Here is a 27,951-nt window from a genome sequence, read left to right on the forward strand (position 1 = left end):
AACAAAAAAAAAAAAAAAAAAAAAAAAAAAAAAAAAAGGAAGAACAGTACTTGAGACAAAAATACACAAGAAGTGAAACTAACACTTTTGGAACCTGTGAAAATGCTCCCAAAACTAAACACTTGGGACACGTGGATGAGTTTGGTCCACGACAAGAGTTTTCATTCCATACTGACACACAGAGATGACAAATGGGGAGGGTGGGATGAGACCTGGTGGTTAGTGGTGTACGCGTCTGATGGCGTACGCTGTACGATAACCGCCCTAGCCTCAACCCGCAAACATTTCAAGCGGTGAGAAGCCCATAATAAGACAGGAAGTAGTACACACTATTTAAATCAGGTCGAGGTTCGGAAAGAGAGCAGCGCAGGTGAACCTTCCGAGGTTCCTTAACGGAAGAAGCGAAGTTTCTCCCGGAGCCATTCCTCCGTCAGGTCCTCCGTGTTCCGGATCTCAAACACCTGCGGCGGCAGAGATTGAAATTCAGGTTTGAAATGTATGTCTGACAAAAATGAGCAGATGGTGAGCAAGTTTTCAAAAGCTCACTAGCTTAATGCTAACACACAATGGAAACGGCCATTGACGGGCTAACAAAACTTATGTCAGTGCACATTAGCAACATTTGAGCGACGGATATTTCAATGGTGCAGGAGCACAAGTAGACAATGGAAAACATACTCAAATGCATTTATTCTTTACCCTTTGCGAAAAAATGTTTACTACTGCAGCTTACTGAGTCACAATAGTTGTGAAATTTGGCGTGTCGGTATTATGCTGCCCCCTGGTGGCCAAGAGGAGGCCACAGAAGGAGGCACAATGTAAAGAGAAGCATAAAATCATGATGCGCCAACACGTGAATGGCTCAATGTTGTTAGTCGATGTTGGCATGATGTTTTGATTGTAGAAAACGGGAGAGAGGGAAGAAAAAAAAAGCTTGAAAAATTAAGAGCTTTAAAATGACACAAAACGTATTATTGGTTTGTTGGCGGATGTTGGCTGGTTAAAACATTTTATTTAAAAATGTCGGATGTGACTGTAGGAGAATGTTAGGAGGATTAAAAAACAAAACACGATTTCAAACCAATGCCAGTACGATTATTCACACTTACTAGTATGCACAGATAACTCTAGTACGTTTCATACATACAATTTTATTCAACACAATACCCCCCCCACCCAAAAAAAAAAAGTGCACAAAGACCTTTCTTCCTGACACAGATGATGATTCACCGATATGTTTAACTGCCGCAGTACAGCGTTAACTACTACCACTTACGCAATGTCAGATTTATTTATTTTTTGGCCTCAAGTATCGGTGGCCGGTATCGGCAGACTCCAGGACTACATAATACCTAAAAATAAGGCTAACATTGCTCCGATATGATACCCGGTATCGGTATTCGACCATGACTTGTAGCAATGTTCACAAACCTTGGTCAGTTGGGCAGTATGCACCAGCTTGTTTTTACTACCTGCGTACATCATCTGCTGCTCCGGTTTGCAACCTGCGCCAAAACGCAGACACGGAACATTGCGGTGAGCACGGACAGATATTGACGCTCTTCAAGCGTCAGGCAATTTGCGTACGTACCCACGGGGCTGATGAAAATAAAGCAAAGAGGATAGGACACGCGGCCGTCATCGTGTTGGTATCTGTAACTGTACACCACAAATCGGGGCTGCCTCTCCGGGAGCTCTTCTTTCAGGTCGTCAGGAGAAATGTCCTGGAAAACAAAACAACAACAAATGACGAAACATGAACGGGTTCATAGAGTGAACGGGTCAAAAATTCGACGTACCTCGTGTTCTTCATCCAAGATCACGAGCTGCCTGTCTTTATCGATCTTCACTGGGGGGGGGGATTTTAAAGGAGCATCATCCATGATGAGCGAATAAAGGGGAGATTTTAAAGGAGCATCATCCATGATGAGCGAATAAACAATACAAGAACTTTAGGCATCGTTTGCACGTTAAAACTGTACTTAAATGCAGGACAGCGGTCACTGACTTTTTTTTTTTTTTTTTTTTTAAGCTGACAGCTATTTCTTGGTGAGCCAGCCTGCTCTCTATTCCCCGAAAATGGTGAAAAGCCGGATGTAATCGACACCCATTAAAATGCATTTGGGGAAATAAAGTTTTAGAGGGGGCACGGTGGTCGACTGTTTAGCGCGTCGGACTCGCAGTGCAGAGAGCAGAGGTGCAGGGTTCAATTCCAGCTCCGACCTTCCTGTGTGGAGTTTGCATGCTCTCCCTCTGCCTGTTTGGGTTTTCTCCGGGTACTCCGGTTTCCTCCCACATTCCAAAAACATGCATGGCAGGTTAATGGAACACTCCAAACTGTCCCTAGGTGTGAGAGTGAGCGCGGGTGGTTGTTCGTCTATGTGTGCCCTGCGATTGGCTGGCAACCGGTTCAGGGTGTTGTCCCCCGGCTATCGCCCGAAGATGGCTGAGAGAGGCTCCAGCAGGCCCCGCGACCCCTGTGAGGATAAAAATCAGCATCGGCTTAAAAATAAATCAATTTCGGTTCGGCGCGACAAATTTATAGTAAGGGTGCACCAAAAGACAACACTTTTTCAAATTGACGTCAACTCCATTTGATTCCAGATTGAAAGCGTCTTCCTTCATTTCGCCAAACCCAGCGGGAAGCGGCGACCAATCTTCCCAGCGGGTGTGCTGTGTAAATAAGAACGCCCACCAGCACAAGCACTGGCTTACGGCTTAAAGGCTGTGAGTGACCCAATTCTGGGAAACTGTCAAGGATTTTGACTGATGAAACTGAACGATTCATGAGAAGTCCGTGTGTGCCGAATCTTTAGGAAAACATCAAGTAAAAATGTGAAAGGAAGGAACTGTGAACCGATACTCACTGACGATGGCCGCATTGTTGGTCTCCTTGCGGAGACGAAACTTCTTCAACTTCTGGACCAGATCTTCATCCACATCACACACTGTCAGGGACTCACTCTAATGAAAAAAAAAAAGAAATGACCACCAACTAAGCAATAAACAAATCACCAATAGTCTAGTTTTGACTGTCAATAAATGTTCTTTCTTTAAGAAAAAAAAAAAATTGGAAAAAAACGTCAAAGAGTTAACACCACTCCCGCTACAGCTTTCTCAAAAAAGTTTCTTACTGTACATGTAAGGAAAGGGGATCTCTGCAAAAGATTGCACATTAATCTACGGAACCGTCTTTTTTTTTTTTTTTTGAGTATAAAAAACAAACAAACAAACAAACACAAATATGTTAATGTCTATTATCTTCAAACATAATGTAATCGAAACAAATTGCTGAATTCATTTCACAGGGTCTTAAAGGAAACTTTTTAGGTCACCTACTAGGCACTTAGTTTCATTGCCTTTAAGCAGCTAAGAAATTTATCCAGACAGTTGCACGGCACTACTTGCTGAAGGCTTCCCGATCTGACCCACAGCTGAAAACAAACAAAAATAATAATAATACCCTGTTGGTTCAACAAGATTTGAATGCGCTGCACCTCTGTGTTACCTCCTCATCACATTACATAACTCCACAGTATGTAGATATGCGCTCCTTCAAAGTCTTCAGTCTGTATAATGACAGCGTCCTCAACAGATGGCCCGAAAGGGAGGCGGGATTTCTCTGAGCTTTAAGAAGATCCTCGGAGATTTGGCAGACTTTCAGCGCAAGTGACACAATAGGAAATGCAGTTAGATAAGAAGACAAAGAATGAGGAACCACAAATGACATTTGTGACACCAGTGCTACTTTCTGCTATGGTATTTTATTTCTGACCAGGTAGATAGCTAGTTGGCTCATTTGACATGTCTTGACGGGTAACTCCCTTTCATTGTAGAGACACGCAGTCAAAAGCAGCCAAGTATGAAAAAACATGAAGAGGAGGAGGCAAACTGGTGGAAGAACAGCTTGCAGAACCTGGTGCGTTTTGAAATATTATTTGCAGTGCATCCGCAGTCGCAAGTTCCCCCACATAAACCAGAACCTGGCTACATTCGCCTTCAGAATAAGATAAAGAACACCATCAATGATTCAATATCTGACTTTGCTTTCATAACAACTTCAAATATTTTCTTATTTTCAAAATAAAACCACGGGTGACATGGGGAACAATTGTGGCCACAATATATAGTGTGGGCACACAATGCTAATTTGTGAACACAATTCAGTGAATTTAGGCTATTCCTAGAGTACCAAGCCCTGCTACAAATAATGAAAATATACAACGATTTACTTAGAGTTGTACATTGATTCCACAAAATAGCGGAAAAACATTAAAAAAAGGGGAATATCATGAAACAGCAATGACATGAATCTAGCATGTACACAATGATGACCTATGTTACATACGCAACAAAAACAAACCCCCTTCACGTGAGGCTCATTAACTAGCACACTAGCAAAAATAACACGCAAGCACGATATGGCATGACTTTCAATTTTTCAATTTCGAAGGTTCACTAAAAGTACTAATTTCTCTATTAATGAGTCGCAATTTCACTGAGCTTCTTAACTTTGTGAAGTAACCTCAGAGCAGAAACGAGGTGATGTTAGCTACGCTAGTCAGCTTGTTATCTGACATAATACATAAAATCCAAATTGGTCAGTTAACCATTACTTTTACTTTGACACCCAAAACCGGAAACCAGTTGTTAATTCAAATCGCTCTTGACACTAGAGGGTGGAACTCATGCTAAAGCTACCAAGCTAACGCTAGCCAGCCAACGGTTTTACTTTTCTTCCTGCAGCCGCACCTCCAAAACTTTACGTTCGTCAACAACACCAAACGAAAACCCACAAGCGAACGTGATGTCAACTCTCTCCCCGACATAAACGAAACACTCACCATTGTTTCCGGAGTTCGAAGCTCGTAGACACGGAAGGCTTCTGCTCGGAATGGAAGATACGCGTTCAATGTTTTTTGTTTTTTTAAACTTCACAGTTTGTGACGGATTTGGCCAATCCGGAACAAGAGATCCTCCTTCTCAACTTCATCCATCGTCACTGACCGCTGTCTTAAATAAATCTATTAATGAAAGTTTTGAATTTCTAAATATGAACAACAGAAAGAGCAACTCGATCGGCGACATGAACTGTGGGAATAATTATACAGTACTTGGATATCATCTGATAAAAATACGCCATTTGAATCGATATCTTCCACTGTATATCTTTTTAAGATTCGAAAACAATTGTCATGATTAAAATTAAACTTAATTTGGTGATCGTAACAAAATACAAAACCAGTGTATGTACATATATATTTTAAACATGTTTACATTCAATCTTAATAGGATGACCAGCGTTTTGAAGAAGGTATTTCTCTACATTTTCCCAGATCCTGACACCAAAGAGGCTATCACAGAAAGATTTTTTGAACTAATATTCGATTTTACAATCCAATAACTTTTCTTTTCTCGATAAAACATACGAGAACAAACATAAGAAACACAAACAATCAGACATTCCAGTTCAATTACACATCATAAACAAAGATGACACATTAACAAAGGAACATTTAAGTACATACATAGACAAATTATTGACAGAGTACAAACAAACAATTAAGAGTATATGTCAAAAATATTTTTACATTTCATGTTCTCTGCAAATCTGAGACTTGACGTATACATATCAATCAAAAATACATGGAGGAAAATAATTTGTCGATGTAAACATGTAATTTCCCAGACAAAATAAAATGACATTACATATTCTTAAATTCTATAACTTTTTATCAGTTCTAAATACAGTATAATGTAATAAAATGAAGAATTTCTGAAAATGTCAATGCCGTGACGTCATCCAATGGGCGCGCCTGCACTTCCTCTTTTAAGAGTTGTGGCAGGCAGGCAAGCAGGCAGCTGCGGCAGCTTGTAGTTAGCTAACTTAGCTAAAGGAGGCTAAATTGGCTGGCTAACTGGCCTTCGCTCCTGGACGACAAGCGACCCACTTTCACTTCTGAAGACTGCACCACCCGACCAGGTTTTTATCGACAATAATCCCATATTCTTTCCTGTCGTCTTCTTATACTGCCAGCGGAGTTAACGAACAAGCGAGTTAGCCTTCGGTCGCTAACAGTTTCGCAGCCACAGTTAGCCCAGTCACCCTGTCAACACTAGTGTAGCAACTTAGCTCGTTTGGCCAAACAAGTAAATAGCCTTTAGCGCGTACGCGGTGACAGCGCTTGATTTGCCTAGCCTAACGTCGGTTCGTTCCACTCGGGCGTCCACCTTCATGGACTTTGTTACTCATTTGTCCAGAATGGAAATGTTTAGTGTGCCATTACTCAGATGTGCTTGTGCCTGTGTGCTTGTGTGTGTGTGTGTGTGTGTGTGTGTGTGTGTGTGTGAGAGAGAGAAAGACACTCCCTCCTGCTTGACAGCTTGTTACCCGGCCCAAAAATACTCACATTCACGCTTGTCTTTGTTTTAGGTCATGTCGGATTTCTCGGTGAGTTTGCCCGTATGCATGGTTTTGTTAAAGTTATTTTTGTAAAATGACACTTGTTAACCCCACCACCACCATCGTAGCTAACAGACGCTTTGGGAGACAGTACCCCAAGCCAGGCCAAACCACAAGGCAACACCAATCCGACAGCACCAGCAAACAACCCTCCGCCTCCTTCCAACCCCGGATGGCCCTCGTCCGCCCCCGGAGCTCCAACTCAGCCCTCAGCCCCTTCCGGTTTCTCCAGTGGCACCGGCCCCGGGGCGCCGGGTCAGTTTCCCTTCCCCTCTGGCCCCGGAGCGCCGGGTCACTACCCGGGGCCTCCTACGGCGCCGGGTGGATTCCCTTCGAATCCCGGGATGCCTGGACAATATCCTCCGGCGCCAGGGGCTCCGGGGCAGTACCCTGCCAGCCCTGGGGCGCCCGGTCAGTTCCCAGGGCACTACCCGCCTGAAGGAGCACCCGGTCAATTACCCGGTGGGCCCGTTCCATACCCAGCTGGACCTTTCCCCTCCGGTCCCGGCGCTCCTCCCGGGTCTTATCCCAACATGCCTCTCCCGGGTAACTACCCACCAGGGGGTAACGGCATGTACGGCCCAGGAGGTCCGGGCAGTTTCCCCCCTTCTGCAGGCCCAGGTGCTTTCCCGGCATTCCCCCCTGGTGGAGGCTTTCCCCCTATTCCCGCTGGCTCTTGGGGACCTGGCGGTGGAGGTTTCCCACCGGCACCGGGCCCCTTCGGTCCCGGTCCAGGCCCAATGGGTCCTTACGACAACCCTGCAGCTCCAGGAGGCATGCTGGTGAGTATAATAAATTGCGTTCAGTCCGTTTGCTTGCTGGCTTGCGGTGGTGTGGAGTAAAGCTTTTGTGGTGACAAACCTTTGGCTTGATGTTTTTCCACCAAGCGGTCTGGTTTAATCCAGTGTAGAAAGGGAAAATCCTTGCACTGTACCGTCTGGTGGAAACGACAACTTTTCCCAATCGGTTTTCGGCCTCACTGGGATGCAGAATTTCCTGACGAGGGCTTGGGCAATAATACGTCAAAGTCTGCTGGGGGCGAGAAGCATCATCACGAAGTCAAATGGGCTTCTTTTTTTTTTTTTTTAATTTATTTTTTGAAAATATCTTCTTGTCTTTCAGCCCAGATTTTATCCGCCAAATAAATGAAAGAGACAAAGGACGTCATCTCCAGAATCGACATGTGGTTTGATGAAAACACGGCGCACGGGGGAATTAAGACTCTGAGCACCAGTGTTATATGAATTCTATACTATGATGGACACATTGAGTACATTGATATTACTGCTTTGCTGCATGCACAAAAATCACTATTTGTATCACTGGCCGCAATTTTTTTTTTTAAGTCGCTACAAATAAAATGTCTCAGTTTTGCTCATTTTTGATGTTTGCTGTGAAGGAAAACACACACTGACTTTGTGGGCTTTTCAGGGATGTTTGTTTGTTTGCTTTTTTGGTGGGGGTGGGTGTGAAGAACATATCATCAGTTCCTCACCCCAAAAAATTCAGTCACAATATTGCCTTAGTGGCACCTTTTGTGCCAGGGAAGTGAGTTGAGGAGTTTCATTTCGACATTAGTCCTTTGCCACCCTCTTGTGGTATCCAAAGGCAATTGCAAACCGTTTTAGGCGGGCAGCGTCAATTAGTCTGCAACAAGTTCAATGGTATGGATGAGGGTTTTCCTGTCAGAGAGTTCATTTTACGTTTCATTTGCCACTTTGAGATGGAATGACTTGAACCATGTTTAGCTCCAAGAGGACGTCTTGTCTTTAAAAGTGGAGTCAACATATTGTGGTGGGCTTCGATATATGAATATGATATTTTTGTTTTTCTTGCAGATGGTGCCATATGATCTCCCACTCCATGCCGGCCTAATGCCACGTCTCGTCATCACCATCGTCGGGGAGCCGGTTCCTGGAGCCAGCAGGTAACTTTGAAATTTGCAGTCACTTTGAAATTTTTGCTGGCCTAGTCAGGCCAGCCTCCAAAGGTTGCTCATGGCTCGAGCCAGCGGCGGACACCGGTCCTGGGTCACCGTTGATGTCGAAGCCTGATTCAGCGCCATTGCGAATGACTCAGTATTGTACCGAATGTTTATTTTGTCCCCCTCTCACGATCCAGGTTCCACGTGGACTTCATGAAGGGCTCAGACGTGATCTTTCACTTCAACCCTCGCTTCCACGAGCAGACCATCGTCAGAAATTCCAGCATTGGAGGCTGTTGGGGGCCTGAGGAAAGGGGCGGAGTTTTCCCCTTTGTTCAAGGCCAACGCTTTGAGGTAAACTCACAAGTAACGGGACTTGAAAGGCAAATCTTGAATGAATTTTCAAAGTAGTTCAGCCCTACGGTGTACCTCACTAACTTTCCGACACACCCTGACGCCCGTTCCTTCTCACAGCTGAAGATCCTGGTCGAGGAGGACGTGTTCAAAGTGGCCGTCGACGGCACCCACCTGCTGGAGTACGAGCACCGCGTGGGCGGCCTGGAGGACGTCACCCTGCTGCGGGTGACGGGCGACGTGGCGCTCTATAGCGTGGCGCCCAACATGATCTGAACGCCACTCACTAGAAGGACGAACTGAATTTGAACGAGGGGGGAAAAAAAAAAATACAAAAAACCCTGAGATATCCTGCGCGCGTCGCACGCCTTTGGAATTTGACACACACTCATTTAGCAGACGCTATTCTTTTGAAATATAATTTATCTCAGTAGAAAGCATAAAAATAATGCTTTGCTGTATACTGACGTTAGAACTGCACTTGTAACATAATAGTATCTAAGGGAGGGAAAAAAAACATGAATGGACCTTTTCAGCATGACGCACCACTACTTGTAAGCAAAAAAAAAAAAAAAAGGCTATATAGATTGATTCTTTTCTATTTCCATAATTTGAAGGCGTGGAGGGTCAGCCGAAAAGATGTTTCGCGAATTAATTTGCCGATCGTAATTTACATTTCAGCAGGTAAGTTGATTGATATAAGAGACGTGGTGGACATTCAGACGTAGTTAACATGAGACCATTGAGGGGCTGGATAATTAAGTCACTTTTCTGTTGCTGGGATTAACGGCCAAGATGCCGGAATTGAGCGTGCCACAAAGCCAACGTTAGCTAACGTTGCTCTATTACGTCTTGCAAATTTCTATGTTGTACTATTTAGGACATCCATCCCTTTGATTATCTTTCTTTCGGGTATATTCGGCGGCTCTACTCCAAACACAACAAGGCTTTGTCTTCGTGCCGGCGCTCAGCCCGAAGTACCCTGGCACCTATGATGGTGTACACACATCGTAAAAAGGTCCATTTCATGCTGTCATCTGTTCCGATGAATTTCACGTTTGTATCGCGTTCCAATGAGAAAAAAAAAGACAAAAGTGAGTAAATTCTGAGTTTTGCATAATTGCGTTCAATGAAAAGCTTTCTCACTGTCTGAGTCCTTTTGTAATGGATAAAACAGGAAGCTGAAGGTGAAACGTGCTATTAAAAGCCATTGTTCTATGATTCAGCTTGGCTCCTTCCAAGTTGCAAAATAACAAATGGTGTGTTTTCCGGCGCCTCGACACGTTGGAAGGAGGATGTTAAGAATGAAGTGGTTTATTGCCAAAGATAACAATGGTACTTTTTTTTTTTTGCCGCAAGATAATGGCAAACACCAAGTGACTGATTTATTCTATTCCCCCCCCCCCCCAAATGTACTTGTGTATCGGACATTTGACTGAAATAATAAACATGTGTCAGTGATGCTTGGCTTTTTAAGTAATGCCGGCGGAATAATACCATGAAGTGATGCATGCACCTCTGAAATCATCTATATATCTTTTTATTTCATGTCAATTAGGAGTTTCATACAATTACTCAATATTGCTTTTTGCTTTAAAAAAGTATGACTGAAACATACTGCTGTATGTAAATACAAATACACAATTATTTCAACTTTTTTTCTAAAATATTCCTTTTTAATATTACCTCTTAAAACCAGAACCTCTGTGACATCAAAACACATATGCATTGCCACCCAAGTGTCTTTAGACCAATCTATAACTAATTTATAGTTCAATAAATTCTAATTAATATATGAAGTCATTAATTCATGTCCCCCAAAGAATTTTTAATTGAATAACACGGTTTTCAGCCATGCAATTAATGTTAGACACATATGAAAGAAAATATATTAAATGTGAAATATTTTAAAATGAAAACATTTCGTTAAAATGTACAATTCTACATATGTCGCGACCTGAGTTGTGTTCGTTATATCGACGTGAATGTCAAAATCATGTTATGAATGAATATTCAAATGTTAAATAAACGCAATATTGTAACATCCTTTAACATTTGCGTTACGACAAATATTGTTTTATTTACGTTATAAAATATGTAATCCAAATAGCAATATCTGAAAGAAAATACGAATATTAGTATACTATACCAGCATATGAAAAAGATTTTTTTTGGGAGTGAATTTTTACAGGTAGCTTTCGCTAGGGGGCAGCAGCCGCGCGCAAAGCTTCATCTTAGGTCGCCCGAGTAAAGCGAGCAAATCGCGGATAATTCTCCAATGAGTTCACCTTCACGCAATTAAGTTTGAGTGCTGCGTCGCCTCTTCTTTTAAACAATCTCCTTCACAACAACCATGAACGGCTCGCTGTCCTCGAACACGGTGGACATAAAACTCAAGCGAGGGCCGGCAGGTAAAGATCATTTCATGGCAGCGGTGGTTAGCCCTAGCCGCTGCTCAGTTACGTGGCTAGTGGTGAAACCCATCGAGCTAGTGGCTAAGTAACTCACCAAGTTAACAAAAGACAAATGAATTAATTGCTGGCAGCGTTAGCAAAACATTCTTGCTGACGACTGGAGTCAAACCGATAGATTGTTGTGCCTCATCAATGCGTTTGTATGCTTGTGGACGCCTTTTTTTTAAATGTTTTTGCTCGGCCTGTCAGACTGAAAGTGAATCTGACTGTGCCTGCGCTGAACATGGTACCCAACTCAAGACATTCCGGTGCCTGTTTAAAACTTTCGACGAGGGCTGAAGACTTTGAAAAATAAAGTAATTGCCAAAAAGTGCAACTTTCAAGAGTTTGTTCAGTAATTAAAAGGACAATTAATTAAGCATCATGTATGGATGCATGTTTTTACTGATTGCAAAGGACTCTTTGACTTTAATAATTTGGTACTTACTAACTTAGACAAGTGCATAATCGTGAGACATTTTGATCGCATTTTGTTTTTAGTTTTCCCCCCTGAAAGGCGCAATAAAAACTGTAACACGAAGGAAAATGTTTCTTTGGAAATTGTGTTTTTCAGAATCGTAATTTGCAAACATCTCCTTTACAATGATCAATATTTTCGCCAATTTTCTGACATGTCACTGACCTAAGTATCATAATCTGTTTATGTATTTTTTGCACTGTCAATATTAAATAATGGTCAGTTTTGTCTTTTTAAAAAAAATAAAGGATGGAAATTTTAATCCGATTAATCAACACAAAATTCTGTTATCGAAAGGATCATTTGATGCATCCCTTGAAAATTGTTTTGAATAATGTAATTTTTGTTAGATTGTTTTTTTTTTTAAAGCAAATGGAAAAAACATGATTCACTTTCGAAATTATATTTGTGTTTCTGTCCGTGTGTCTGTGAGACGGGAGGGTACGTTACCTTGAGACCATTTCACCGAGCCCCAATGAAGACATTCCTGTCATTCCCTTCTTGTGCTCCCGTGATGTCTTTGCAGGCCTGGGCTTCAATATTGTGGGCGGCGTGGACCAGCAGTACGTCGTCAATGACTGCGGAATTTACGTGTCCAAAATTAAGGAGGATGGCGCCGCGGCGCTGGACGGGAGGCTTCAGGAGGGCGACCGGATCCTAGCGGTAAAAAAACAAAAAACAAACACCAACATACTTTTGAGCTTCACGCACAAATGTACATGCTACAGGGAAAAGTAACACATTCTGACCGACATTGTGGTTCACCTTTCGTGCGCTCGTTGTATCACAGGTTTTTAGATGTGGGTTTTTTTTTTGGGGGGTGGGGGGTGTTTCCAGTAGACAGTGCTGCCTTGAGATACAAGTTCAATTCGTTGCCTGACCACATCTCAAATCAAATGGGGGGTGGGGGGTCATTGTGTATGTAAATTCACAAAATGGTCTGACGTGATTGGACTAGGAAAGGAAATCTTTCAATCTCTTTTGACCCTGACATTAATTTATTTTTGGAGTGACTTTGGGTTCCTTTGCTTTTATTCCACCCCCTGTTGACATCAACCATATTTGCCGCTAAAACAACACAACGCTAGCTGCGTCCTAACAGTTTCATGGTGTCAGAGGTTTTACATGCAGAGATGGAGGCTGGAGCAGACTCTTTCTCTTTGCACTTTTTTCCACCAGGGTGATTTTTGTTTTGAGCGAGAGAGAGATGTGAAAAAACAATTCATTTTATCGTGCTTTATCTGTTTGAAAGTGCTCTATAAATACAGTTGAGTTGTTTATCTGTTTTCAATTTTTATTTATGAATTTAGAAAAAAATCACATTTGTTGAGCCTGATGCTTTATTTTTATTTATTCATTATTATTATTTTATTTTTTTTGGGGGGGGGGGGTTATATGTATAGATCAATGGTGTCAAGCTGGAGGAACAGACACACAGAGCTGCCGTGGATTTGTTCCGGACAGCGGGGGAGGACGTGGAGCTGCGTGTTCTGAAAAAGGTACGATGGAAATAAAGCATGACAAATAAATAAATAAATAATTGATTAATTAAATGCAAAACCCCCCTCAAAACAATCCACTTCTATGCTGCGTTAATGGTCCCTCCAATGTCCAAACACAATTTCTTGTGATCCTTCAATAATTTCTTAGTGTTATTTTAGTTTTGAATACCGCATTCCAGAATTTCATATTTACATCTATTTTCTCCTATTTGCAGTCGCCCCATCATATGAACGGATCCTCCGATTCCCAAGCCGATCCTGCGCTCTCAGCGCCTTATCTAGGGCTACTCGCTGTGCTAACGGGAGCCGCCGCTGCCCTCTTCGCATTCGTTTACATCCGTAACATCAGGAGACCGTTTTAACAATTCCATATCTTTTTTTTTTCAGGATTGAGCATGTTCCTTAAGGCCAAAGAAGGGAAGGGAAATTGAAAAAAAAAAAAAGTTTTGTTTTGTTTTTTTTCGATGAGCTAATGACACTTAAGCATTTCTCTTCGCAGAGATACATGCCATCGCGCTGCTTTGTGGGACGTCCCTTCGTAACATGGCCACCCTTAAGGGAAAAAAAAAGCGACTAAGAGACGCCTCGAGCGTCGCCGTCCTTTTTGTTTCGTCTCAACGTATTCCAGTCAGACTTGGCAGTGCCTTCTAATGCGGTTGCTTTTTTTTGTTGTTATTGTTGTTGCGCTTTATCGCCGTCAAATGTGCACATTTCTGGCCAGTCATCCACGCAATTAACACTACAGTATTCTGGTAAGCCATCAATCAATGTTGAACAATTGAGTCATGGTTCGTACCTTCAGGTTAAAATTAACTGCATGACTTGGCTGTGACTTTTCAGGGGCGCTGTAGATTCACCTTCAACTAGTTGACGTGTTAGAACAAAACACAACGTTCGGTATGATGACTTGAGACGTGACTTGACTTGAGACAACTAAGGTAATCCAAACAAAAATATTAAGCTTCAATAAGTATAAAATAAGAAAAATGTCGGGGGAAAATAAGCAGCTTTAATTTTAATGATTAATTGATCAATCGAGATTTTGGTGACTGTTCATCTCTACAAAATATATAAATAAACGCAGCATCATTTTTCCAAATGCTTCCTAATTTAATTCGATTATCGCAATTTGAAGCAGTAGAGGCTTTTAATGGCGTGCAGTACTTGGCCGTGACCTGCAGGGGTTCCACTGAGTCGCTCTCAATTTAGAAATGAACGCATAGGTTAAAATATACAAACTGACAAAAAGGTCAAATAAAAAAAAATGTAAAGTATAAATCACATCATCACATGCCAGAATCTAAATCATGCCCATGTAAAAAAAAACAAACCTAACTGACAATAGATGTCGCAAGATGGCATCAAAGCACTTTTCTCAATTGAACCTCCTTCGCTCATATCAACATAGTTCCTTGGCCACCGGATGGCATCAAAGAAGCGTTGATGTTAGGCGAGGCTTTTGGCTGCACACGAAAACAGTGAAGAGGTGTGATTTTCAGCCAATAACCAAGAATTGGTTCCTGGTAATAATCCGGCAATGACAAACCGCTAAAATGCGAAAATTGACTGTTATCGGGTCTTGTCGCACTGGTGATTCAAATTGGAGTGCGCTGCTTGGCTGCTATCTGAAGGCGTGCTTCTGACCAGTTAGATTGTGTTAAAGAACAATAGCTATTTTTTTTTGGGGGGGGGCATAAACGTCACATTTTATAGGTTAATTCAGTTATAAAAATGTGTTATTCTCCTTAGTACTTCAAGATTGATCAAAATATAAATTAAAACTTTTTTTTTAAGATTGTAATATTTGTCGGTCAACACTGCCACTTTTATACCGCAATATAGTTTGGTAGTCAAATAAACTATTTTCAAACCTCGCACACCGAATCAACAAGGTTTTTTTTTTGTTTGTTTGTTTTTTGGGCTGTTGGCACTATTCTTACCTGAAAATGGAACCACAGACACTACATAGTGTTGAATCAAGCCCGGTCTTTTAAAGTTGCCAAGTCGGTGTCCTGTGAATTCCAAGTCTTAATTCGAGATGCCGCCATTTTTGAAATCACATGACTTCTACATTCCCCATGACTGTGCAAAGAGGCGTGAGTAGCTCTGAAGAGATCAGGGGGGCGTTTTGGGGGATTTAAAGGTTTATTTTTGCACTAGCCACAATCATGGAGCATCTCCAATGGGAAAGAAAGTTGTGCGCGCGTGTTGCAAAGTTTCTAGTGTCTGTTGTCTTGTAAATACATTTCATGTCACTCTGCTGAGGATTGTGAATACTGTGCGCTGTGTATGCCAGAAGAGGAAATAAATGAGAAAAATTCAAGTGTTTTACATCACAGCAAGTGTTAATGCATGTAAAATGCTTTTGTGTGCACCCTTTGTACATGGTTGCCAGAATGCATATTTATGTTCTGTAATAAAATCAAATGTAAAGTAATTGAGGATCCCCTTCAGTACTAGGAGGGCCAGGTGTGCGGCAATTAAAGACTTTGTGGGCCACTTGGTTCTGGCTGCATAAATATGGTAAAAAAAAAAAGTCGGTCAGAACCCCTCCTCCACCCTGTCTATGGATGTCTGCCTGTGTGTAAGATACTGAGGCAGGCCTTGAACCTGTCTTGAGGCACAACTGTCCTGTGATCTTATACTGACAGGAACTAACAAAGTATTTTTTGTTTTGTTTGGTTTAATTGATATGAATATAAACCCTTATGAGCCACGAATATAAACCATTTGAGCGTTTGGGGTTTTTTTTGGAGGGGGGGGGGTTCAATCACACTGGCCATCAATTGCCCAATCCTGAAGTAGACTGTGAGCTAGAACACGAAAGCGAAGGAATAAACATTCAATATACATTTTACACAAAAATGGAGGAAGGAGACGTAAAAAAAAAACAATTTTGTTAATCCGCGGGTGCTGAACCGCGACAATGCGTGGTCGACAAGACCATCTGATGTTTCAAACGTGATTTCCAAGGCACGGAATGTGACGTCATGGAGTCGCTGCCGTCCGCGAGGCATAATGACGTCATTGTCCAGCCAGAAGCGGGAGGAGGCGGAGCCAGAGCCGCAGTGTTCAACCACACTGAGCGCACTAAACACCGACCACGTCGGAGGCAAATTTCAACCGATTATTTTCGTAGTCTTCATCATCATGTCGTAGCGGCGGGGCCTTTCCGGAGAACGCTGGTCGCGGGCCAGCCTCGGGAGGAGCGCCACGGCCGGACGGAGATGCTCATGGTCGAAGCTACGAGCATCCACCGTGGACGCGGACGCCCCTTCATCATCATCCTCATCATCATCCCCACCGTCACCATCAAAATGGACGCCCAGGACAACACGAGGAGGACGCTCAGGCCTTCATTATGAGCACTTTGGAGGCGGTTTATTGCGCTTGGATTTGAGCTTTCATTCCTTTCTGCCCCCGTGCAGTGACATTCTGACTTTGCGTGTGCGTGTGGATGCAGCGTGGCCCAGTGTGTGTGGAAGCGGAGGCGGTGGAGGAGGAGGAGGGTGTGGGCGTGCTGAGATCCACCGCACGCTCATCTTGGAGCCATGGCCAGTGAACCCGTCATCCTCAACGTGTATGACATGGTACGGGCCTTTCTCTTTTTTTTTTTTTTTAACATTTGTTGTCGTCTCTCGTTTATATTTGGTAATCTGACACCTGCTGCCCTCCCCTGCAGCCTTTCGCCACGGTCACTCGGTCCACGTCGAGAACAAGCTCTGTTTTGCGTGCATGCAATTGGTCTCTTTTTTTAGAAGTCTTTTTTTTTTTATTCTATAAATTGCATTTTTAGTGTGGCAATTTTAAACAAGTATTTATTTCGGTTTAAACTTCGTATTTCTGAATGCGTTGTAATGCAAAGCTAAATTGATTAAAAAAAAAAGATGAGTTCTACAGTGGTGCAATTTTGATTGTGCAGATCTCAAATGTCAAAATCAAATCAGGACTCTATTGTAAAAAATTAATAATATTATAAATATTCATTATCGTCACATTCCCTAAATAATAGCCGGTCATTTTTCTTTTTTTCAGAGAAGAATAACACCTGAACCAAATACGGATCTCGTTTATTAATTTGTTTATTTCAAGGGTAGAATTGAATGACTTGTTAATCTAGTCGATTTGAGCAGAGATGCATGAACATATTTTTTTTGTCAAAATAGGACTGGTCAATATTTTAAAAGGGTGACGATAAATGATATTAATATACTTTTGACCTTATCGGCTACACCTGGTAGCTAGCTGACATATACCATAATGTAGCACACTAAATTATAATAATGAATGACTACAAATAAATAAATCCGGAAAGTCTAGCGCAAGTATTACTTTTGTTGCATTTTCTGACGTGTTATTTAGTGTCGAAAGTTTGAGATCCACTGCGTGTAATACAAAAGTGAGGGAAAAGTGAACGGTTTAATTTTCGGGGCCGGCCCAGAGCTCCCGCAAGGAAACATGCTGCTGCCTGTTCCTGATCCATCAGGATCAGACAAAGGTGATGGCAGATACTTGTGAAGTAACAACTACGCTGCATCACGTCTTCAGTTATTGATTGCAGACAACTTGGGTGGCATGAACGCGACCTTCCGAGATGGACAGAGGCAAAGGGGAATGTCACAGGACGGGATTGGCATCTGATTGTCTGCCATAAGGCTGTGACAAAATAAAACATTCATGTTATATAGTAGTTTTGGATTTTTCCATTATAGTTTTATGAGTTTTTTTTGTTTCTTGTTTTCAGTTTTTATTACTGTTCGATTTATATAAATGCTCGGTCGATGGAACACAGGAGGAGGGCCTAATGGAGGGAGTGAGGGAAAAAAAAATTCTGCTTTGTCTTTTTACAAACAAATGAATATGTCCGAATGCTACTAAATTCATGACTATCCTCTTTCCCTGCAGTACTGGATAAATGAGTACACATCCAATCTCGGAATTGGAGTCTTCCACTCAGGAATCGAGATTTATGGCCGAGGTGAGATGCAGCTTTAAATTGGTTCATGTTACGTTAAATCACATGACAGGACAGGACAGGACATGACATGGGGTTACATTAAATCGCTCGACAGCACAAGACTGGAATGTATGTGAGGACAGGGCATGACTAGAAATCGCATGACAAAACGTGATGTCACAGGACATCACATTTCATCAGACAACGGGAGACAGGACATCACGTAAAACCACATTCATTCAATCACAGGACATCATATTAAATCACATGATACAGTGGTGCCTTCAGAAACAAGTTTGATTTGTGCAGTGAACATGCTTGTAACTTAAAACATTGCAAATCACCTTTCCCCTTTCAAGAGATGGAAATCACTTGACATTAGGTCCCAAGACAGGACAGTCGATGATTAGGTGCTGTCTAATTGTGACACTTTTTTGTGCACTAGAATTTGCATATGGAGGCCACCCGTACCCTTTCAGCGGCATTTTTGAAATCAACCCGGGCAATGCCGCCGAGCTGGGAGAGACCTTCAAATTCAAGTGAGGCTTCCAACGGTGTGCCACGTCGCTTTCCTTTCACTTTCGCTTTATTGACCAACTGATTGGAACGCGATTGTCAACAGGGAGGCCATCGTCTTGGGGACCACCGACTTCACGGAAGAGGACATGGACAAGATCATGGAGGAGCTTGGCAAGGAGTTCAAAGGCAACGCCTATCACCTCATGCACAAGAACTGCAACCACTTCTCCTCCTCGCTCTCTGAGGTCACTAGATTTTGTTCCGGATTGCCTAGGATGCACTGAGCCACCGCTGTTTTTTTGTCTTTAAAAGTCAGCGCTACAAAATGTTTAAATATCGTTACAGTGACTTACCATGTCTGTGTATCTGTCTTTGGGCACTAACAATGCCAAAAACAGATTTTATAATATTACCTGCTTAAATAACTGGAAATGTTCGTACTAGCAATGGAACAAACTAGGAATCGTGCCTGACGCTTACTTCCATTTTGATCTCCGAGCAGGTAATTATCTGAGAACGACACTTCCGCTAAAGTCCTCCGTTTTGCTTTTTCCAGCTGCTGTGCGGCCGCGAGATCCCGCGCTGGGTCAACCGTCTGGCCTATTTCAGCTCGTGCATCCCCTTCCTGCAGAGCTGCTTGCCCAAAGAGTGGCTGACGCCGGCCGCTTTGCAGAGCCACATCAGCTTGGGCCTTCACAAGGACGAGCTCCGCCGCCAGTCCAGCGACGACGATCCCGACTGCCCGTCGCCGCCCTCGTCGTCTAGGGCCGCTGGATCATCCTCTTCCTCCTCCTCGCACAGCTGCCGCCACACCAGGGTGTGAGGGACTGGTGGCGACTCACCTGTGGACTGTTGGACAATTGAGGACAGCCAAACGTGGTGTTGACCCCAAAAATGAGCTGGGAAGGACCTGCCCCCTACCTTAAATTCTTGAAAAACTCATCGTCTGAAGCCTTAGCCGCATGAAATTTGGTAGACATGCCGATTACAAAAAAAAAAAAGTCTCAAAAAGCCATGCCCTCAAACCCAGTTCCATCAACATAAAATTTACGAGATACAGTTTCCATCTTGCGTAGACCCACAAAAATGTCTCCAGAAGCCATGCCTAAAACCCCATGGGAAGCCTTTCATTTTGCTTTGAAACGGCCATTTTGGCTTGCAATATCCTCGTGAATCCGTTCTAAAAATTCCACTCCTAAAGCCATTTCACCTTCGCGGCATAAATTTTGGTCAACATGTCTGTCATGAGTACACCCACAAAAAAGTCTCAAGAAACAACACCAAAAAAACCACAGAGGATTTCTGCCATTTTTGGTAGAAGCATCTGCTCAATAGTAAACTCTTGATTTTTTTTTTGTCTCAGTTCAGCCCCTGAAGTCAAATTCTTTGTAACAGCATGAAATTTGATTGACATGTCTATCATCAGGAAACCCACATAATAGTTTCTAAATCCTATGCCCAAAAAGACAGAAGACGTATGTCATTTGGTTTTGAAATGGTCATTTTGGGGATCATCTCTATATTATACAGAGGCCCTCCGAAGATGAGATTTTGTCTGATTGCTAACAAATTTGAAGCATGTACACAAAACGGCACGAAAGTGCAAACATATGAGCCAGTGATTGTGGGCAGAGCATGGTGGCAAAGCTTCATGACAATTTCGATTTTCATTTCTATAAGCATTAACAGTTATCACAGCTTCTACTTAACATTGTAATTCAAGTTCAAGTCAACTTTATTGTCAAATGTGCTACATGTGCAACATACAGCACAGATGAAATTACTTGGATGAAAAGTTGGATTGACCATTGGCCAACACGTGCGCTTGTTTTCATTTGGATCAACTTAACTTGCATTAGCAGTTAGCTTGGCAGCTACTTAGCTATGCCATTTGTATTTAAAAGTCTTGAGCTGCAATGTTAATGATCGTATTCACCTTTTAGTTATTTTCCATCTTACGAGACATGAACACTTGTTTTACTTTGAACAAGTAGTTAGTTGAGCATACACTTAGCTGGGCCTTCTCTCATGTGTTGTTTTATGCTAAGCTAACTAGCCACTGCTGGTAACTTTGTCATACGCCGACGCTGTAATATTGTTGTGGTTGTAAACATGTTTACAGGTTGCAAAGCATTTAAAGGCAAAAAAGGGGACGGGGACTGGGGGGAAACAATATCTTTCGTTTTTGGGATAACTCACACTGATTTCTTCTCCATCGCTCCTGCTGAGGTGGTGGTGCGTTCAAGGACAGCTATTCTCTCAGGAAGGAACTCACTCGTTGTTGTGATTGGTTTGGACATTTCACCAAGTGTATTGTGTTGCAGCTGACACACACACACACACACACACACACACACACACACACACACACACACACACACACACACACACAAAACTCACAAAGAGTACAGTTGTTCATACTGTACAACACGATATGTCAGTTTCTTACAGAGTACGCTAGGACATATTTTTTTCTAGTGTCATCCGAAACCTTGTAATTTTTTTTTCTCAGCCCAAAACTTGACTTGTTAGTTCTAGAATAAAGAGACTAGTAATAATTGAGTGTTTCTCTTTTATTCCATCTTAAAGTACAGGCTATTTTGTCATTTGATGTAGTTACACTATTCCATATCTTTGTCTTTATAAGCCCAGGAAAACGTTTTTTTTTCTTATACCATTTTGTTCTGCTTAATTTAATTCTAAAGGTATGAAAAATGCAAAATGTGTGAATATAGTCATATTTTCGCCGGTGTTTCACCTTTGTCTATGCTGCTCTTGTGAATGCAAAGTTTCCCATTTCCGGGTTTGTTTCAGGTCAGCTTTTGGTTCTTAGTTGTGACGCGTTCCCGCAAAGACTGGAAGACTTGTTCATCGTTGTCTGTTGTCGAAGTAAATTTAGTTGATAAATGCTTATTCTTCACCAAAAAACCTGCTAATTTCACATTCTTGTACCGTTTGCTTCTACATGGATATACAGTAATTTACTGTTGCAAAACGAGATCCAGCACTGTATGGTCCATAGTTCAGCACCCATGGATTTGCATATACGCAGAAATATTGAATGTTGACCGGCGTTTTACTTTTTTTTTTTTTTTGAGGGGAGGGGTGATTTTTTTCCCCCAAAATGCTTTTCAATGGCATCACCTATACACGGATTTCCACTCTTTTTGAGCCGTTAAATAACTTTTATTTTCAAAAGTAAAAGATGGCTTCCGCTCCCGCTATCACTTTTCCGGTCATCCTCGTACCAAGAGCATCCAGTCGAATTGGTTCTCCCTTGTGGCTGCCGAGGTCAGAAGTGGCCCCACTGCACGCAGACTGACACAGTTACGTTCAGCTGGCTTGAACCAACCTACTTGCCTGCCCGACCGCAACTTCACGACACTCGGTACGTCCCACAGTTGATGTGAACTTTTGACCGTTTTCCAAATGGGTTGGAAAGAGTGAATAATCAACAAATTATATATGGAATTTTTAAACCTTGGGCTAACAAGGGTAGCCCTACACGGTGTGGGCAGAGGCACACTGATTAAAAAAATGAGATGCACGATCTTCAAACTGTGATTTTTATCTGCAGTCTCGTGTATGAATTATAAATCCGCCCCCCCCCAAAAAATCCTGGCCTGCTTGATCAATGTGACTCCTCACGAATGCTTGCAGACGTACTCGTATTTCAGAAAGAAGTTCTTAAATCTTTAAAATCATTAAAAATTGTCAGCTATTTTCGACAACCACAAAATTCCGTTCATTTTGATGGGTACAACAGACAAGTGTTCCAATCACATCTTTTATTTGTAAGGCACCAGACAAACTCCCTTACTGCTAAAAGCGCCATGCATTACTTCTTGTCAGTTAGCGTAGTACACTCGTGCTTCCTTAGCCTTTTCTTTAACATAGTCAGTTACACACATGGTTGTTGTTTTTTTTTTCCAATTATCTTTGCACAAAAGAGGATCAAATATTTACGAAGTGAGGAAACGACTTGCAGAACTCCAAAGAAAATGATGCGCACGCACACACGCAAATGTGCTATTTTCATGATCGATTAAAAAGCAGCTTTGAAACATACAAAAATGCTTTAAAAAATACATATATTGATATATTCATATGTATACAAATTGGCCCTTCACGGCGCACACGCACGCGGACACAAAACACACCACTTGCCTTGGAGAACATATGAAGACTACTATCATTAATGTTAAAGGAGCACACAGACGACACTTAAGTGCTTTTACTAAATAATAAAAAAATACAAATTGAAATAACAGAAAAATAAAATTTAAAATACAAAAAAAAGAACCCATAGACTGAAAAAATACATAAGTTTTATGGTTTTCCCAAAGTGTAGATTTTGCAATCGAAGCATTTCATTCGTTGCGACGACATAACAGGAGCCAATGACAATCTCTTACCGCCCTCTATTGGCCCAAAGTTGAAACACCCGTTTCACTTCCACAAAGGCGTCAGACAGCAAACCAGTTTGAGTTTCATTATTTTGCTGCTGAGTTGAATATGACAAGGAAAAAGTCACCATTTTACAATGAAAAAAAAAATTTAAAGAATCAAATTTCTATGAAGAAAATATGTCATTTTTTTCAATGTGTTCAGTTGTAATTTTGGTTGTCATTTTTAGTGCTCATTTTTAGTTGGTTTTATTTTACGTGAAAATTATAAATTAGAACATTTTTAATTGTCATCCAACTTTTTTAAAATCTCAAGTAGGCAAGAGCGAGTCGGGGGGGGGGGCTGCAGCGAGCAGGCAAACTGACAAAAAGGTGCAAAAAGATTTTTTTTTTTTTTTGACACACGCACTGTCTCAAACAAACGCACTCACTTGATCTCCCGTGCCCACACGAGCGTCCCCCCCTTCTTTTTCAGACAAATTTTGAATGGACTCAAATGCCAAATGGCTCGTTGGTTTGACTCTGTTAAGCGTGCCGTTAGAGGCGATCTGACTCCATTTTGATTTGTGCCGTTACAAGTGAAGGGGGAATGAAAGTAAAAAGAGTAACACTGACTCTCTTGCACTTTTTTTTCAGGGTTTTTTTCTCTTCTTTTTCTTTTTATATGCTTGACCATTATAAGCGCGACTATGTACACGTGATGTCGACTGAGAACAGTCTGCCACCGCCATTTTTCACATCCATGACCTGCGGGATCCCTAGTCGGACTTGTCGCCGTCCTCGGGCCTGGGCGGCGGCCTGTCGGCTTGGCCCTGGGCCTGGGCGGCGTCCCCGCGGGCCTTGTCTTCCTTGGCGGCTTGGGCCGCCTGGCCGTGCGAGTAGTTGGCCAGGATGGAGGACAGGGACAGCAGGCCCGAGCCGGACGAGGCCGCCGGCAGGCTGGGCGGAGTCAGGCCCAGAGGCAGAGGAGCCACCGGGAGAGCAAGGCCCTGGAGCTGCGACAAGTGTTGCACCTGCAGCTGTTGCTACACACACGCACACACACACACACACACACACGTGAAAGCATCAGGCATGACACATGGATGTAGAGTAGTACCTTAACGACTGATTCGTTCTGTTAGCAAGGCACGTGTCGACAAGCAACCATCTGCGCTTACAAACACACATCGGGACAATTTAGAGTGTTCTGTTAACCTGCCGTGCATGTTTTTGGAATGTGGGAGGAAACCGGGACAAAACCCATGTAGGAATGGGGGAGAACATGCAATCTTCACACAGGAAGAGCGGAGCCGGATTCAAACCCACATCCTCTGCCAGGTGAGGCGGACGTGGCTGACCAGTCCGACTACTGTGCCCATCATTAAAACCTAAGTTGTAAATTGACAATATATCAAATTTTCTTTTCGCTCTTCCACAGGAAGGAAGACCTAAAAATATTTTTGACATAATGAAAAATGTTGACTTTCCGTTCCACTCTAGTACGCAAAGCCACCCTGTTGTAACACTGGAAGAATGTACTTTTGTCATTGTCTTGCTGAAACAAGCAAGGGCGTCTGTGAAAATGACGCTGCTTCAATGGCAGCTTATGTTTCTCCAAAACCTCTATGTACTTTTTTTTTTTTGCAGCCATAAAATTCCAAGCTAATGATTATTTGGTAAAAACAAAGTTTATCACTTTGAACATTAAATATCTCATCTTTGTAGTGTATTCAATTGAATATAGGTTGAACATGATTTGCGCAAATCACTGTATTCTGTTTTGTTATTGTTTTTTTTTAACGTTTCACACGAGGTTGGACTGGGTTTGTCAGATGTGATTTTCAACATTGAATTTATTCACCTTGAAAAAGTTACAATCTAACTAACCCGTATGATGGAGTTCATCTCAGGGGGTGTGACCTGCTTGGCTCTCTCGATGGCGCCCATGACTTGCTGTTGGTGCTGAAACGCAAACACACATTTTAGAGCACTCCCTTTCAAATCGCCAATGGGCACGCAAGCACGCACACACTCACAAAGCCTACACGCGTAGCATTTACCTCCTGCGACAGGTACGGCAGCACTTGAGCGCAGATGCCGTTTAGTCTCTTGACTATTTCGGCCTGAGCGGGAAACACGACAAACGGACACGGATGAGAAAACGAGCACGACAAGACGACGTGGACGTGGGCACCGACTTTTTTTTTTTTACCTGTTTGTGCATTTCGATGTTCAGTCCGTAGGACATTTCGTAATACTGAAGAGGGCGTGAGGACACAAAGCATTTTAACATCTGTTGCTCAAGGTTGATTCCAATTGATTTTGCTGGTTACGTTCTCACCATGATGTAGTGACGCTGCATCTCGGACTTTTCCGACGCCAGTTTGTCACATTCCAACTTGAGACTGGACAACAGGCGGCCGGGCAAAAGACATGGCAAACAGCAACATACTTGAAAACTTGAGCGCAAAATATTTATAAGCGTACCAAAAACTAAACATCGGCCTCTTTCACAGGAAGAGCTCATAAAATGGCAGCGCGATGGAGCCTGTCGTTGCTTTTTTCCACGGCGCCCAGTTAAGCGGGACATTGTCGCTAACTTTCATCCAGCCGCAAATGTTTTCAGAATTTTAAAGAGAAACAAAAACTAAACAAAAAAAATACTAATAATAAAAATGAAAAAAGTGTTACCTGTGGTATTGTGCTTGAAGGAACTGGAACTCATCTTTGATGCGATCACACGAGTCAGAGGTGGTGAACTTGAGAGCTTGTCCGGACTGAGCAGATGCCTGGTGACAAAAATCACGAGGAAAGACTTTAGAGATGCTGGGGCTGTCACTACCGAATATCGTTACAATCGATTAGTCTCTCGATTGTTCAGTAAAGAATTTATTTTGCTTCAAAGTGTATGACAAACATTAGTGGTTAAATAATCAATTACTGTTGTTTATTTGGTATTGCTTTGTTATTTAGAAAAAAAAAACAATTAAGCAATAGCTCACGAGAGTGATTATTATACAAGGACTACAGAAATCTGAGAATAATTACTGTTGATGAGAGGATTTGGACAATTCAAGTTAAACAAACGAACGAAGACTTGGTCATTAAAATAGTGGTTGATTTATTCAACAACTGATCAGCTGTCGATTAATCGATGAACTTTGACACCTCGAAAACAATCCAATTTGCCAGTTGGATAAAAGGTCGCTTTGCCAACAAATAGATAGGTACAAAAATATAAGACAATTATTTTTAGGTGACAAAAAAAAAAGCAACAATTTACTAAAGTATTCCTTCCAACCAAAATTGCTAAGTTTACAAAAAGAAGTTTTAATTTTGTGAAAACGAAATTGTACTTTTTTTTGCTGTAGAAGTGACAACATTACAGGGGAAAGCAAAAAAAATAATAATCATTAAAAAAAAAAGACACTACCCTCCCACCCCAATTGACAGCCGTGGTTAAGCTGTGTTCTTGAGCACCTAAATAAATTCTTTTTTTTTCTCTCTAATAAAGGACTAACATTTTTAAAAAGTGGAAAATCTAACCTTTAATTCAAGTACATTTATTCATTGGAGGGAAAAAAAACACAATACAAATATTTATTTTACATCAAATCATATGTGCCACAATTATTAGCACCCCTGATGTTGATACTTTGTACAACAAAACAACCCAACCTGCTCCTATGTTTCACAAGATGGTTGTGCAATCTCTCTAAAATTATCCAGTGACCCGGGTCCTCTCCTCTTTAGCTCCCTTCACAGGTCTTTAATGGGGTTGATGTCTGGGGATTAAGATGGCGATGGGAGGAACTTGACCCCGCGTCTGTTCAACCATTTGTACAATTTTCAGTATGAGAGTATACTGTACTTCTGCAATACATATTGAATTCAAACTGAATACTTTTAATAGGTTGAGGAAGGTGGACTTTCAAGAAAAGACAAAAAGTAGCAAATAGTCATAAAAAATCAGTTGTCAGTGCAGAATAACGCGTCTTAATGCTCTCAGATACCCCCAAACTAATAATAACTGGCCACTGTATTTGAATGGTGGCTGATTGGTTACATTCACTACAGTGAAGGATGCTATGCTAGGCTAACGCGTTCACACTCATTACTGGCGAACCAACACACGCTTCAATTGGGATCTTCGCAGGGATATTAGCATTACAGTCAGACACAAGTGGCGAAAAAAGGGCAAAGATGCGAGGCGTCGTGGGGGGCGGGGGGGGGGAGTAACAGGAGCTGACATTTTTTTTCCGTAGAAAGGCGTCAGTTAACGTTAGCATAGCTTAGCCTAGCCGCGCGGCTAAGGTAAAGCCAAGCAGTCAACTGACGGACTTTGACGAGTTTGCACCAAGCGGACACCAACTCACCGAGTGCCTGGATTGAGGAAACATCATGTCAGCAGCCAATCAAGCAAGCAGCAGCGTCGCTCGCCGAGGAGTCTCCGTCGTGTCGAGCTCAGAGCGAGCTGGCTATCCGGCTAAAGCGAACGCGTTCCCGGATATGGGATTTTAAATGATTGCTATTCGTACTTTGTACCCCGTCATCGTTTGAGAACCTTCGCCTCGCGTCAAAATCACTCACACTCGCCGACACCGTCTTTTGCTCGTCTTTGCGACAAAAGACGCGACTATAAGGTTAAAGGCCGATTTTTTTAAAGGCTTTACGAGGGAATGTGATTTTTTTCCCTAATAACGTTACGCCTCCCTAAGGGAAAGCTCGACCAGATATGTTGACACATGAGCCCGCGACTCTCCTGCATCCAAGTCTTCTTCTGTGGTGTTTCCTCCTCTGGAGCAGAGCAGAGAAGGAGAGAGGGACCGTAGCGCCACCGGCTTCTAAACCAGGCAGCGCCCCTGTGGTGAAGAGGTGAACTGAAAGCCAACCCCAGACGCAAATATCAATGG

The 27,951-nt window shown here is 42.3% G+C and overlaps 5 protein-coding genes across 6 annotated transcripts in view; 3 read left to right on the forward strand and 2 right to left on the reverse strand.

Annotated features, from left to right (window-relative positions):
* Nucleotides 1-4,967, reverse strand: part of gmfb (glia maturation factor, beta) — a 17,360-nt gene extending 12,393 nt beyond the window's left edge. The window contains exons 1-5 of one of the 2 annotated variants that reach the window (XM_019872360.1): nt 4,845-4,967; nt 2,868-2,964; nt 1,800-1,849; nt 1,592-1,724; nt 1,221-1,505 (exon numbers count right to left, since the gene is read on the reverse strand). In XM_019872360.1, the coding sequence (XP_019727919.1) occupies nt 1,342-1,505; nt 1,592-1,724; nt 1,800-1,849; nt 2,868-2,964; nt 4,845-4,847 (447 nt within the window). In that variant the 5' untranslated portion in view covers nt 4,848-4,967 and the 3' untranslated portion in view covers nt 1,221-1,341. Of the gene's footprint in view, nt 1-1,220; nt 1,506-1,591; nt 1,725-1,799; nt 1,850-2,867; nt 2,965-4,844 lie in introns of those variants that run through there. The other variant, XM_019872361.1, reaches the window with a different exon arrangement.
* An 844-nt stretch (nt 4,968-5,811) lies between these two features.
* Nucleotides 5,812-9,250, forward strand: lgals3a (lectin, galactoside binding soluble 3a). The gene is made up of 6 exons (XM_019872358.1): nt 5,812-5,983; nt 6,434-6,451; nt 6,532-7,245; nt 8,302-8,390; nt 8,585-8,741; nt 8,862-9,250. The coding sequence occupies exons 2-6, from the start codon at nt 6,437-6,439 to the stop codon at nt 9,015-9,017; spliced, it is 1,131 nt and encodes a 376-aa protein (XP_019727917.1). The 5' UTR covers nt 5,812-5,983; nt 6,434-6,436; the 3' UTR covers nt 9,018-9,250.
* A 1,715-nt stretch (nt 9,251-10,965) lies between these two features.
* synj2bp (synaptojanin 2 binding protein) lies at nt 10,966-15,512 on the forward strand. Its single transcript, XM_019872362.1, has 4 exons — nt 10,966-11,152; nt 12,199-12,335; nt 13,076-13,171; nt 13,390-15,512. Exons 1-4 carry the CDS (start codon nt 11,095-11,097, stop codon nt 13,534-13,536), a joined length of 438 nt encoding a protein of 145 aa, XP_019727921.1. The 5' UTR covers nt 10,966-11,094; the 3' UTR covers nt 13,537-15,512.
* Nucleotides 15,513-15,937: 425 nt separating this feature from the next.
* LOC109517294 (desumoylating isopeptidase 2) lies at nt 15,938-19,512 on the forward strand. Its single transcript, XM_019872359.1, has 5 exons — nt 15,938-16,764; nt 18,080-18,152; nt 18,577-18,670; nt 18,754-18,895; nt 19,207-19,512. Exons 1-5 carry the CDS (start codon nt 16,726-16,728, stop codon nt 19,471-19,473), a joined length of 615 nt encoding a protein of 204 aa, XP_019727918.1. The 5' UTR covers nt 15,938-16,725; the 3' UTR covers nt 19,474-19,512.
* A 2,911-nt stretch (nt 19,513-22,423) lies between these two features.
* Nucleotides 22,424-27,833, reverse strand: LOC109517455 (amino-terminal enhancer of split-like). Its single transcript, XM_019872639.1, has 7 exons — nt 27,415-27,833; nt 25,730-25,827; nt 25,380-25,443; nt 25,251-25,295; nt 25,099-25,161; nt 24,926-25,000; nt 22,424-24,081 (listed from the first exon to the last, which is right to left on the reverse strand). The coding sequence occupies exons 1-7, from the start codon at nt 27,439-27,441 to the stop codon at nt 23,815-23,817; spliced, it is 639 nt and encodes a 212-aa protein (XP_019728198.1). The 5' UTR covers nt 27,442-27,833; the 3' UTR covers nt 22,424-23,814.
* Nucleotides 27,834-27,951: the final 118 nt, after the last annotated feature.

Source organism: Hippocampus comes, unplaced genomic scaffold (genome assembly GCF_001891065.2).
Source record: "Hippocampus comes isolate QL1 unplaced genomic scaffold, H_comes_QL1_v1.1 scaffold92, whole genome shotgun sequence".
Taxonomy (NCBI): domain Eukaryota; kingdom Metazoa; phylum Chordata; class Actinopteri; order Syngnathiformes; family Syngnathidae; genus Hippocampus; species Hippocampus comes.

Coding starts and splice junctions, on each gene's coding strand:
- LOC109517294 (XM_019872359.1), top strand. CDS start 16,726: ATGGCCAGTGAACCCGTCATCCTCAACGTGTATGACATG. Junction 18,671..18,753: donor GGAGAGACCTTCAAATTCAA/GTGAGGCTTCCA, acceptor GATTGTCAACAG/GGAGGCCATCGTCTTGGGGA. Junction 18,896..19,206: donor TCTCCTCCTCGCTCTCTGAG/GTCACTAGATTT, acceptor TGCTTTTTCCAG/CTGCTGTGCGGCCGCGAGAT.
- lgals3a (XM_019872358.1), top strand. Junction 7,246..8,301: donor CAGCTCCAGGAGGCATGCTG/GTGAGTATAATA, acceptor TTTTTCTTGCAG/ATGGTGCCATATGATCTCCC. Junction 8,391..8,584: donor CCGGTTCCTGGAGCCAGCAG/GTAACTTTGAAA, acceptor CTCACGATCCAG/GTTCCACGTGGACTTCATGA.
- synj2bp (XM_019872362.1), top strand. CDS start 11,095: ATGAACGGCTCGCTGTCCTCGAACACGGTGGACATAAAACTCAAGCGA. Junction 11,153..12,198: donor ACTCAAGCGAGGGCCGGCAG/GTAAAGATCATT, acceptor ATGTCTTTGCAG/GCCTGGGCTTCAATATTGTG. Junction 13,172..13,389: donor AGCTGCGTGTTCTGAAAAAG/GTACGATGGAAA, acceptor TCCTATTTGCAG/TCGCCCCATCATATGAACGG.
- LOC109517455 (XM_019872639.1), bottom strand. CDS start 27,441: ATGATGTTTCCTCAATCCAGGCACTCG. Junction 25,162..25,250: donor ACATCGAAATGCACAAACAG/GTAAAAAAAAAA, acceptor TTTCCCGCTCAG/GCCGAAATAGTCAAGAGACT. Junction 25,001..25,098: donor TGCCGTACCTGTCGCAGGAG/GTAAATGCTACG, acceptor TTTGCGTTTCAG/CACCAACAGCAAGTCATGGG.